The 12,142-nt window shown below is 37.2% G+C and overlaps 1 protein-coding gene and 1 pseudogene across 2 annotated transcripts; one reads left to right on the forward strand and one right to left on the reverse strand.

Annotated features, from left to right (window-relative positions):
* Nucleotides 1–5,341: 5,341 nt before the first annotated feature.
* Nucleotides 5,342–8,888, reverse strand: LOC103454567 (uncharacterized; annotated as a pseudogene).
* A 748-nt stretch (nt 8,889–9,636) lies between these two features.
* Nucleotides 9,637–11,913, forward strand: LOC103454566 (lycopene beta cyclase, chloroplastic/chromoplastic). 2 transcript variants are annotated; one of them, XM_008394165.4, is made up of 2 exons: nt 9,637–9,940; nt 10,189–11,913. In XM_008394165.4, the coding sequence occupies exon 2, from the start codon at nt 10,241–10,243 to the stop codon at nt 11,753–11,755; it is 1,515 nt and encodes a 504-aa protein (XP_008392387.1). In that variant the 5' UTR covers nt 9,637–9,940; nt 10,189–10,240; the 3' UTR covers nt 11,756–11,913. The 2 variants fall into 2 exon arrangements, with proteins under 2 accessions (XP_008392387.1, XP_008392386.1); XM_008394164.4 differs by having other exon boundaries at nt 9,821–9,940; nt 10,032–11,913.
* The last annotated feature ends 229 nt before the right edge of the window (nt 11,914–12,142 follow it).

Below are 12,142 nucleotides of genomic sequence, written 5' to 3' on the forward strand. Positions count from 1 at the left end.
TGGGTTGGGTTTTTAGGAGGGGGGAGGGAAGGGAATTATAGGTTTTAGCCCAGGGTTGGAGTGGGTCTTACAAGTGAAGAGGAATACCACTAGACCATAGTACTAAGTGGCTCCAATGTTTTATTTATATCAATTAAAATTTAATGTAATAAGGAAATACAAAACAAATTTGGATATAAACAAAAGTTGGTCTGATCTAATTTAATTCTATATATTGTCATATTCTACTTTTTTATAATAGCATTATAACTTATAAATATTGTAATTGTGGTATTTCTTTTCATTTGTAAGTGAGAGGTCTTAAGTTCTGTAATACCCTGATTATTTTTAAATATGTTATTTAATTATGAAATTCAAATGGGGCAAAAATGTGAAATCTCATTCCTGGATGTTATTATTAAATTAAGTATTTCATTGTCGTATTCGTAGTTACGACACATTTATATTTACAGCGAATAATTTTTCGATATGTGGAAAAGACAAAAATGCTCTAGTTGGCTAAACCGAAATTATACGAGGACGTATTTTATCCTTATATGCTTCATTGTATTTCTTGGCATATTCGGATAAAGCTCGATCCCACGAGCGTGTAGGCGAAAACAGTTCGCGAAATGGAATTATAACGAAGAAGATATAAATGAGCAAAGGTAACAAAATGGTCAATTGACCATTAATCTGGAAGGTTCCAGTTTGCTGGAGCAGTGGTTTGGGTGCCACATGTGTGTCTAAGATGGAATGATAAGAGAGGAAATGAGGGAAATGAGAGAGGGGGTTGCCCAATCAGAAATGAGGAAATGAGAGAAAGGAGGGAGGAAGAGAACCAGAAAACCGAATCCCCCTTGACTCAATCTCGACCCGGTTACTGGTGACTTCTCCTGTCGCCGTTTCAGTTGGTTTTCCGACGAGTTGGAGCCACCCATCACCACCACCAGACTCATCGACCTTCCCTCTTCCATTTCCACCCAAAAACCGACGGGATTTAACCTCGGTTTCGTGAAGTATACACCGATGGGCTTCGTGAGTGCATGGCAGCAATCGACCATTTCTGAAGGGTATCCATCGACCATCACTACCATTAGACATCTTTTGAACCTAGGAACAAAGCTCAAACAAGTTTGGGGGTGGTAGAGCTGTAGATTCAACAAATTGAAAAACACCCATTTTAGGGTTTCCGATGAATCGAGGCCAATTTCAGGTGTTTTCCGGCCGAATTGGACTTCGGCCCAAGTATAAAAAATGTTTCCATCATTGAGCTCTACATGATTGTAAAATTTGGTGAATTTTGGAGTTGGTTAGAAGTCGTGGTTTCCGTTCGTTGGAAATCGCTGTTGTAGCTAGATGGCCAATTTTATCTTTTTAAGCTAATTTCGATATTCTGAGTGAGATTTTGATTTTCGTTTGATGTGATTGAATCGTGTGGATGTAGTTTCATTTTACCAGCCTCTTGAATATTTTTAGTAAACGGTTTAAATTTGACGGCAAACTACAAATAGCTTGATCTCATTTGAGAGTACGTAGGCAGTCTAACCAGAAGGTTACATGCAACCATAAAATGACAGAATATAATTTATTGTGGTTAATAAAGTATTGATTAACAATGACTTTATTTTTGGCCTATCACTGAGAATTGCTTTCGAATAAATTTTGGGTTGTTACAAAAATAGTATTAGAGTGAATGATCCTGCTTTGCAATATGTAATATTCTTGAGTTCTTGTTGGTGTGACTTATGATTAGTATTGAGATTGCATTATTTCATAATTCCTATGAATAAAATGGCATTTATGTGAAATGCATATATATTGTGAATCTCTCACTTGCAGGAGAGTGAATGCAAATATATTCTTAAGTTCTTGATGGTGTGAAATATGATTGTAGTGACATTGCATGATTTCATAAGTTCTATGAATAATGAGGCATTTATGTGAAATGAATATATATTAGGAATCACTCACATGTGTGGTTGTGAGTGCAGGTTCCATGGATGATTTTGATGACCTGAAAATGAAAGGGATTGTGTGGTTCCCCAGGGTTTCGATCCCCTAAACCTTCAGAGGGTGTTATATGAACGTGCTACTCCTGGGGGATAGTCTATGTGGCATAGCTGGGGAAATGGACACTTCTAGATTGAGAGGTAGTAGGAGTGAGGGGCAATGTGCGCTACCTTGGGTTTCGATGCCTTAAACCATTGTAGGCTTACACGGACAGACATGTACCCATAGTCCTTAGGGAGGGTACTTGGATCTGTGGTGTAGGAGGTAAATGGACATTCTTGTTACCCTACTTCGTGTTGTTGTGAGATTGAAGTGAGGGTAATCGGCCGCGGGACCGGTCATCAAGTTAGATTATTTTTACACGAGTTCTGAGAAAGAATCATGGTAACGACTGTGTATAGCCAATGATGGTAAGTGGTATAGCCAATGATGTTTATTAATCTTTGATATTTGATTTGCCAATGTTGATTATGGCTAAAAATTATGAAATTTGTTTTTCCAATGGGGAATATGGCTGAAATTTTATGATGTTTGGTTTTGCAAATGATGTTTGTGACTAGAAACTCTGATTTATTGGTATTTCCAATAGTTGTAGCTGGAAATTCCAATAATTGTGGCTGGAAATTTTTAATACGTGTGAATACCATGATGATTTATTTTCGAGCATGAACAAAATCATAAATTGAGGTTATGATTTTGTTCAATATAAATGAAATGGTGGGATGGTTTCTTAATCCCTTTTCATTATTCAGTGGTTGAAATCTCGAGGACGATATTTATTTTAATGGGGGTCGAATGTAATACCTTGATTGTTTTTAAATATGTGATTTAATTATGAAATTCAAATGGGGGAAAATCCCGTTCTTGGATTTTATTATTAAATTAATTATTTCGTTGTCTTATTCATAGCTACGACACATTTATATTTACGGCAAATAATTTTTTGATATGTGGAAAAGACAAAAATGCCCTAGTTGGCTAAACCGAAATTATACGAGGACGTATTTTATCCTTATATGCTTCATTGTATTTCATGGCATATTTGGATAGAGCTTGATCACATGAGCGTATAGGCAAAAACCGTTCGCGAAACGGAGTTATAACGAATGAGATATAAACGAGCAAAGGTAAGCACAAAATGGTCATTTGACCATTAATTTGGAAGGTTCTAGTTTGCTGGAGCAGTGGTTTGGGTGCCATGTGTGTGGCTAGGATGGAATGAGAAGAGAGGAAATGAGGGAAATGAGAGAGAAGATTGCCCAATCAGAAAGGATGAAAGGAGAAACATGAGGGAGGGAGAAAACAAGAAAACCTGGATCCCCCTTGAATCGATCTTGACCTGTTTACTGGCGACTTCTCTTGCCGTCATTTCCATTGGTTTTCCAGCAAGTTGGAGCCACCAAAAAACTGACAGGATTTGACCTTGGTTTTGTGAAGTTTGCACCGATGGGCTTCGTGGGTGCACGGGGGCGATCGGCCGTTTCAGAAGGGTATTCCGTTGACCATCACCACAAGATATCTCTTAAACCCAGGAACAAAGCCCAAACAAGTTTGGGGGCGGCGGAGTTGAGGAATTGACGAATTGAAGAACACTTACTTTAGGGTTTCCGACAAATCGAGGCCAATTTCAGATGTTTCCCGCCCAAATTGGACTTCAGCCCAGGTATGAAAAATGTTTCCCTCATTGAGCTCTACATATCTGTAAAATTTGGTGAATTTTGGATTTTGGAGTTTGTCGGAATTCGTGGTTTCAGTTCACCAGAAACCGCTGCGTGCGGCGACACGTGGCCAGATGGCCGATTTTGTCTTTTTAAGTTAATTTTGATATTCTGAGTGAGATTTTGATTTTCTTTTGATGTGATTTGATCATGTAGATGTAGTTTCATTTTATCGGCCTCTTGAATATTTTTATTAAACGGTTTAAATTTGACGGCGAACTACGAATGACTTAATCGCGTTTGAGGGTACGTAGGCAGTGTAATTAGAAGGTTAGATGCAGCCATAAAGCGACCGAATTAAATTTATTGAGGTTAATAGGGCACTGATTAACCATGAATTTAATTTTTGGCCTATCATTGAGATCGCTTTTGAATAAATTTTGGGTTGTTATAGGTTCAATTCTCGCCAATGGCGAATTTGAAGCAAATTATTATAACTCTCCTATTGTGAGGCTAAACTCACTCCTCCACCCTTAGTGTATATAATGTTGTTAAAAAAAAAAAGGTATTGTAGTCATGTTTGATACTAATATTTCATAATATAAATTTTAAGATGGTAAAGGGTGGTGGCCAGAGAAGGGTGGAGATTATAGTGGTGGGAGGTGGTAGTTATTCTAATGATGGTGACGGTGGTGACAATAGTTGTTGAGTTGTCGATTTGGATAATCATACTACAATATTACTTGATTTTTTTTCCCAAAGTTTTAATTTTGAAAATTGACTAAAATACTTACATATATTTAATATAATAACTAACTAACCAGATATAATTTATGAGAATATATGTATTAAATACAATAACCAACTAACCAGATATAATTTATGAGAATATATGTATTAAATACGATAACCAACTAACCATCTGCAAGTGACCTTTTACCACAGTGGTAGAAAAATGTTGTGCCCTTGCATGAAGAAAAAAAAATACAATTACCATATGACCGTCAAAATAATATATGTATTAAATACAATAAATATTATAGTCAAATTCCTAAAATTGATTCGTATGTAGCTTGTGCTTTATATATTATATATTTTATATATATATATAAAGTGACCTTTTACCACAGTGGTAGAAAAATGTTGTGCCCTTGCATGAAAAAAAAAAAATACAATTACCATATGACCGTCAAAATAATATATGTATTAAATGCAATAAATATTATAGTCAAATTCCTAAAATTGATTCGTATGTAGCTTGTGCTTTATATATTATATATTATATATATATATATATATATATATATATATATATATTTTTTTAAAAAAAAAAAAAAAAAAAAAAAAAGGACAACTAGTGGCAAGTCATTATTATCCACCCATTCTAAGGGTCAGGAAGACTATTATTGTATTGTTATTCTTTAAAACAACCTACCAAACACATTTTGATTCGTAAAACGAAAAACTGTTTCGCAAAATGTTACCAAACCCGGTAACAATTTGGAATTCAGATTGGATTTTAAAATGGCTCACTGAAACAAACCAAAATGCACCCATTTGACGAGGCCTTGGCCAACATATCTGAGCATTACCGCATACAAAATTACCACAAAAGAACGAGGAGAACTCTCTCAAACAAAGAAGGGAGAATCTAGCTAGGACAGAGAACCGATAAAACGAAACAAGGCCTCGACGCAGCAACAATTTTAATTTACTCAACACTACAGAGTATTATTCTGTACAAATCATGCATATGTATTCATAGCCACTTCTCAAACCGAGCTTATTGACGCCTGAATCCCAATTACTAGGGAAGGACCGTTTACATAGTACCAAATTAGGACACGTACTCTCTGGATGTCCATCTCTCCTCATACCTTCCAAATGAGTAGGCTGTTGACGGAACCTCAAGCATGGGCAGAGGGTTCGGTTCTATGCCATAATCTGTTAGTGGTCTATGCTCAAGAACATCGTCGTGATTTTTTACAAATTTAGGAATCTTAACCTCTCCCTTCTTTATGTCATCCCAAAGGTACTGCAGGCGGCTTTCATACTTGATTTTCCAATATAGGCTGCAAATAAAGAAAACTTTTAGGACAAACATGTATCGAGGCCGCATCCTGCTTCTCAAATTTCATTGATAACCATCACTCATTCTCTGTTGATTGTCACTTGGACATGGGATTGACTTGGGAGATAATTAAATAAAGTCGTTTGAGGGATACCTGCATGACTACATACTATAGTGTAGCTCGAATCCTCAAGGTCTTATGAACTGACCCCAAGATAACCAAAAATGATAGCAGTCACTCAAAGAAGTTCAGCATCAGACACAAAATGATTCTATCCTACTTAAATCAAAGGCGGAAATGTTTAATTTTTGTTCAATGAAGTAAATAATCACCAAGTTTCAAGACAGTATTTAGTTAAGGGTAGTGCTATACACACCCCTTTTTACCACCCCCCCCCCCCCTGTTAAATTTTTGTCCATTTATCTTTTTCAATTCATTTGATTCCGATGGCCGGAAACTGAGAGAGGTGTGTGCAAGGTTAAAAATAGGTGTGTGAATAGCACTATCCTTAATTAACATATGCCTATATTAATGAGAAATCGGTATTGATATAGTATATATCCAAAATATATGAAATACTCACCCTCCAGTTAAGAAAAATCGGCCAAGAGTGGCAAAGACAAGTCTTGATTGGAGACCAGGGTGAACGAAGTACACAACTTGAAGCATGTCCTTCAAATATGATGGAAGGTATTCATAAAGCCACCTCAAGATAGTTATGCCAGGGGAGTTATCCTCCTTTTGCACGGTACTATGCATGTAAACAATGGAGTATGGCCCTTCTGGAAGCTCACTGCGTAAGTTGTGGAATATACACCTCTTCAACCTATCTGCACTCACGACTGGAGCTGCACAAAGATAATCCGATAAATTAAAACACAAAAGTAGAATAAGGCAAATAAAACAAGAGATTGTGAATTTTTAATTTTCCTGCCAAGACAAAATTCAAAAGAAATTCATCTGAAAGAAGCCACTTTGGAAGAAACACAAGGTGCCACAAAACGTTGTCAAAAAGGGATGCAATTGCAATATATGTGTAGAACTCAATTTGCTCCTCCCAAACCCGATCTTGAAATACTCTCAGAATCTAAGACTCAAGTTACTCAACTGACAACAGTACATATGTCCCACACTAGCTTGTTAACTTGGATTATCCCCACACCTTAAGAATTCAATATTGAAGGGTACACGAAGGGAAACCTAGCCTTTAGAAATCAATCTAGTCATCTCTTTCAATTTCGACAACTTCAAAACTCAAAACCACTTTGTTCTGCTTGAATTATGGGGACTGGTGGTTTATGCAATACAGGCTATTAAAAAAATAAGGACTTCAAATTTTAAAAATGCTATAGAGTGTGCTATTCAACACATAGCACAGTTTCAGTAAGCTTAAGGGCCCATTTAATGAACATTTTGTGTTTAGTTTTTACATAATTCAAGAAAAAAAACAGTCATTTTAACCCACACTGTTGTTTAGATATGCTTAATGTTCATAGTTACTTTAAGGGCCCATTTAATGAACCATTTCTTATAGTCGCCACTTAAAAACTAAACATAAAAATACAAACAACGAAACCGAGAGACGCAACATTTTATACACGTCTAGTCTCTAGAATTGTTTTGGAATGGATAAACCACTATATTATGGTCTATTAAAGGCAGAGGTGAACGAAGATTTTTATTTGAAGGAGATCAAGAGGGGACCGGACACAAAGGAAACTTATCCCTTCTAATCCTATCATTTTGTGGGATAGGAATGGACAAGTTTCCTTAGGTATCGTTTAGTATGCAGACGGGACGGGACAAAACGGAGAGGGAGCAAAGATGCCCTCGGATGGAAACAAGGAGGAAGAAGAAGGAGACGGAAAGGTTATAATTTTGTGTTCCACAGATGTGGAACGAGTCGTTCCAGAGGGTGTGGCGGAACGGAAATTCACCAAAAATTTGTCCCGTGGAAAAGCGCGTTCCACCCGTTTTAGGCGCACCAAACGTGGAACGGAACGCCTCGTCCCACTCCGTTCCGTCCTGTCCCACGTACCAAACGGTACCTTAATGATTGATTTATCCTCTACCTCCAAGTTAGGCACAACCTTTCCATTTCTTCGTTCAACATATCTTTAATATAGTGGGTTATACATTCAAGACAGAAAGGCCTCGTTTGGTGAGTAGGATTGGATTGGAATGGATAACTCCGTAATTTCAAAGTACGTTGGGGGAGAAATGAAAAATTTATGTCCAGCTTGATGGTAGAAGATAGACTACATATCCATTCCAATCCTTCACAAAATGGTAGGATTAGAAGGGATGAGTTTTCTTCATGTCTAATCCTCTTCTAATCCCCCTCCAAATGAAAAATCATTCACTTCAGCCTCCAATATGCCTTAAAAGTAGAGAGTTACGCATTCCAATCCAATCCAATCCTACATACCAAACCAGCCCAAAACGAGGCCAAAGGGGTTTTAACTTGACAGAGCACACCAAAATTAATAAGCCCCAATTACAATTACCCAAACAAACGCAGAAAATTTACGAAACCAAACAAACCCCAGATGCCAAATAAACTAGAACATGCTATTTAGCAATTAACTCAGGTATGGAGAGCTAAAACATCGCATTTCAGCAGAGAAATCAGTGTTCATTCCATCAGCTAATTTAACCAAACAATAACAATTCACACACAATTAACAACAAATAAAACAAATAAAGAGTGTAAGGATCTGCTTATTTACCGGGAAAATATTATCCCACGATTCGGAAAATCCGATTTCCCAACTTGCCATGGCCTTGGACACGAAAGAACTGCAAAAGCTCCAGGTCGGAGAAGTCCTCGTCGGAGATAAGGTTCTGAGGGCAGTTGTACCAATTCTCTTGCTCTTCAATCTCTCTGTCTTGGTGGTTCAAGAACAGCCGCGCGTCTATGCCCAGATCGGACACTAGAACCACCACAGAGAAGTCCTCTCCGGCGGCTGAGCTACCCATATCTGATTTTGATTGCTTTTCGCTAACTTTCTCGCATTTTTCTCTCTTTTTCTCGCAGTTTCTTTCTGTTTCTTTTTGCGTTTCTGTGATGAACTGCCTTGGTGAGATTGGAAACGTGGGCTGATGCGATTAGGTAGTTAGATCTGATAGATGATCGTGTGCAGGCAGAAATTCAGGGGGTTGAAGTTGTAACCGGGTTCATGTAGCTTTGGGCACACAGGGTTATTATTAAAGTACAATCAACAATTCAACATGTTTTTTAGTTTTCAAGTTGGCTTAAATGATAAAATGGTCTTATGTTTTAGTTATTGGATCAATTTAATTTTTGTGTTTTCAATTTAGCTAATTTGATTTTTGTGTTATTTCCGTTAGTTGATTAAAGACATTTTCATGTAATTTCTGTAAAAAAAATTATAAATTGATATATACTTATTTATAAAATTATAATTATTTGATTTAAAATATTTCTTTTTGAAATAAAATTAAAAATTAAAAGAACAATTATTCTCCTCTCAACTTCCCGGCTTCCTCCTAACATTACTCTCTCTCTTTTCTACATCACAACCTTAATCATTTTTTCATATTAGAAGTTTTATCTTTTATATGTGTTAATCATATAAAATATTTCTTATGTAAAGAGAATGAGTAATTATATTTTATATCATTTTTCTTATGAATTTTTTAAAAGTGATTGAATGAAATGTCTTTTATTGGCTAAAAGAGACAAACTTGAGGGCTAAATTAGCCAAGTCGAAAATACGAGGATTGAATTGACCATATAACTATAACAAATAGACTATTTTGACATCTAAATCTTTTTTAAAAGAGATTAGTTGAAATGTCTTTAATTAGTTAATAGAGACAAACATCAAGATTAAATTAGCCAAATAAAAATACGAAAATTAAATTGATCATATAGCTATAACACATGAACTATTTTGATATTTAAACCATTCAAATTGTTGTCTTTAAATTTAATATTCGTAGCCTTGCTCCTTGTTTAACGTTAATGTTTTTTTTTTTTTTTAAAGTTATAATAATTTTTTTAAAGCATGGAGAATTGAAGAAGAGACAAATGAAGATCACAGGACGCGTGTCCCAACTTGGACGAAGAACAGTGGACGTCCACCACAAACCCACATGAGCTTGTCGTCCTTGAGGTTGAGGACCGGCCACACCCACATAAGCTTCACCTTCACAATATCTCTTGGGAACTTTCTCATCTCTCTTGGCTCTTCGGTAAGCAATCACTTCTCTGCTCTTTCAATTCACTGATGAGCTTCCTTCTTTGTATATTTTCATACTTGTGTTGTTCTTTCTAAATTCCCAGAAAATCTTTTCGAATTGTAAGGATTGTTCATGCTTTAATACTGCTCTTCTAGTAGCTCTTCCTGTATCTGTATGTGAAATTCAGTTTCTCAGAGAAAACCCATATCAGAAATCGGGTTCTCAGTCGAGAATTCTTCACACCCAGATTGTATTTTCAGGAACTTGTTGTGTCCATATTAGAGAGATATTCGGGACAAGTGTTGGAATTTCATGGATACATTGCTTAAAACGCATAACAAGCTTGCATTTTTGCACCCAATTCATGGGTTTTCGGAGAAATTGAGTAGTTCGAGCTCTTCGAAGCTTCGCAACGAGGAGTTTGGGTATGGCCTTAGGAGGTCTCGTGTGAAATTGAGTAGGGGTGGTGTTGTTAAGGCTAGTAGCAGTGCTCTTCTGGAGCTTGTGCCGGAAATTAAGAAGGAAAGTCTTGAATTTGAGCTTCCTTTGTATGACCCATCAAAGGGTCTTGTTGTGGACCTAGCTGTTGTGGGCGGTGGCCCTGCCGGGCTCGCCGTGGCACAGCAGGTTTCGGAGGCAGGCCTTTCTGTTTGCTCAATTGACCCGTCTCCCAAGTTGATTTGGCCCAATAATTATGGTGTTTGGGTGGATGAATTTGAGGCCATGGATATGCTTGATTGCCTGGATACTACCTGGTCTGGTGCTGTTGTGTACATAGACGAGGAATCGAAGAAGGATCTTAATAGACCTTATGGAAGGGTTAATCGGAAGCAGCTTAAGTCGAAAATGCTGCAAAAATGCATATCAAACGGTGTTAAATTTCACCAAGCTAAAGTTACTAAGGTTATTCATGAGGAGGAAAAATCACTGTTGACTTGCAATGACGGTGTCACAATTCAAGCTTCTGTGGTTCTCGATGCAACTGGTTTTTCAAGATGTCTTGTACAGTATGATAAGCCGTACAATCCAGGTTACCAAGTGGCTTATGGGATTTTGGCGGAGGTTGAAGAGCATCCATTTGATGTTGATAAGATGCTTTTTATGGACTGGAGAGATTCGCACTTGAACAATAATATCGAATTGAAGGAGAGAAATGGTAGGATCCCTACTTTCCTTTATGCAATGCCTTTTTCATCCAACAGGATATTTCTCGAAGAAACTTCCCTGGTAGCTCGGCCTGGTTTACCCATGAAAGATATCCAAGAAAGGATGGCCGCTAGGTTAAAGCATCTGGGCATAAAAGTTAAGAGCATTGAGGAGGATGAGCATTGTGTCATCCCAATGGGCGGACCGCTCCCGGTGCTCCCTCAGAGAGTTGTTGGAATCGGTGGTACAGCAGGGATGGTGCACCCTTCAACTGGGTATATGGTGGCGCGGACTCTGGCAGCGGCTCCTATTGTTGCAAATGCAATAGTTCGGTACCTTGGTTCAGATAGAACACTTTCAGGAAATGAAGTGTCCGCAGAAATTTGGAAAGATTTATGGCCCATACAAAGGAGGAGACAAAGGGAGTTCTTCTGTTTCGGTATGGCTATTCTGCTTAAGCTTGATTTGAAAGGTACTCGGAGGTTTTTCAATGCTTTTTTTGACCTAGAACCCCGCTATTGGCATGGATTCTTGTCATCTCGACTGTTTCTTCCCGATCTTGTATTTTTCGGGCTTTCACTGTTTTCTCATGCTTCTAATGCTAGTAGAATAGAAATTATGGCCAAGGGGACTCCTCCTTTGGTAAAGATGATCAACAACTTGATACAGGATAGAGATTAGGGTGACAGATATTATTTGTAATATGAAAGTTATGTTGGTGAATTTCCATATCAAAGATACTTACTGTTGCTAATAGTTGTCAACCAACTATTATGAGTTAGCTACTCTTCAGAAACAAAAATAAACCATCTATAATGCTGATATATTCTTACGTCTAACCCTTAGCTCTTGTAGAAACTCTTGTGGATATAAATGGCTTTAAATATTTCAGCTTTCACTGTAATCTTGTTGTCTTACATGCAAGCCACCGTTGTTTTTGTTTCATACTGTTCCATTTATTAAGGTTAGATTTCTTCGTTTAGGATTTAAGGGGGTTAAAAAGGGGGAGATAATACTCTTATTACTGTTACCTTGATATTATTCACCTACAAATTATCAGTTATAGGT

Source organism: Malus domestica, chromosome 14 (assembly GCF_042453785.1).
Source record: "Malus domestica chromosome 14, GDT2T_hap1".
NCBI classification, from domain to species: domain Eukaryota; kingdom Viridiplantae; phylum Streptophyta; class Magnoliopsida; order Rosales; family Rosaceae; genus Malus; species Malus domestica.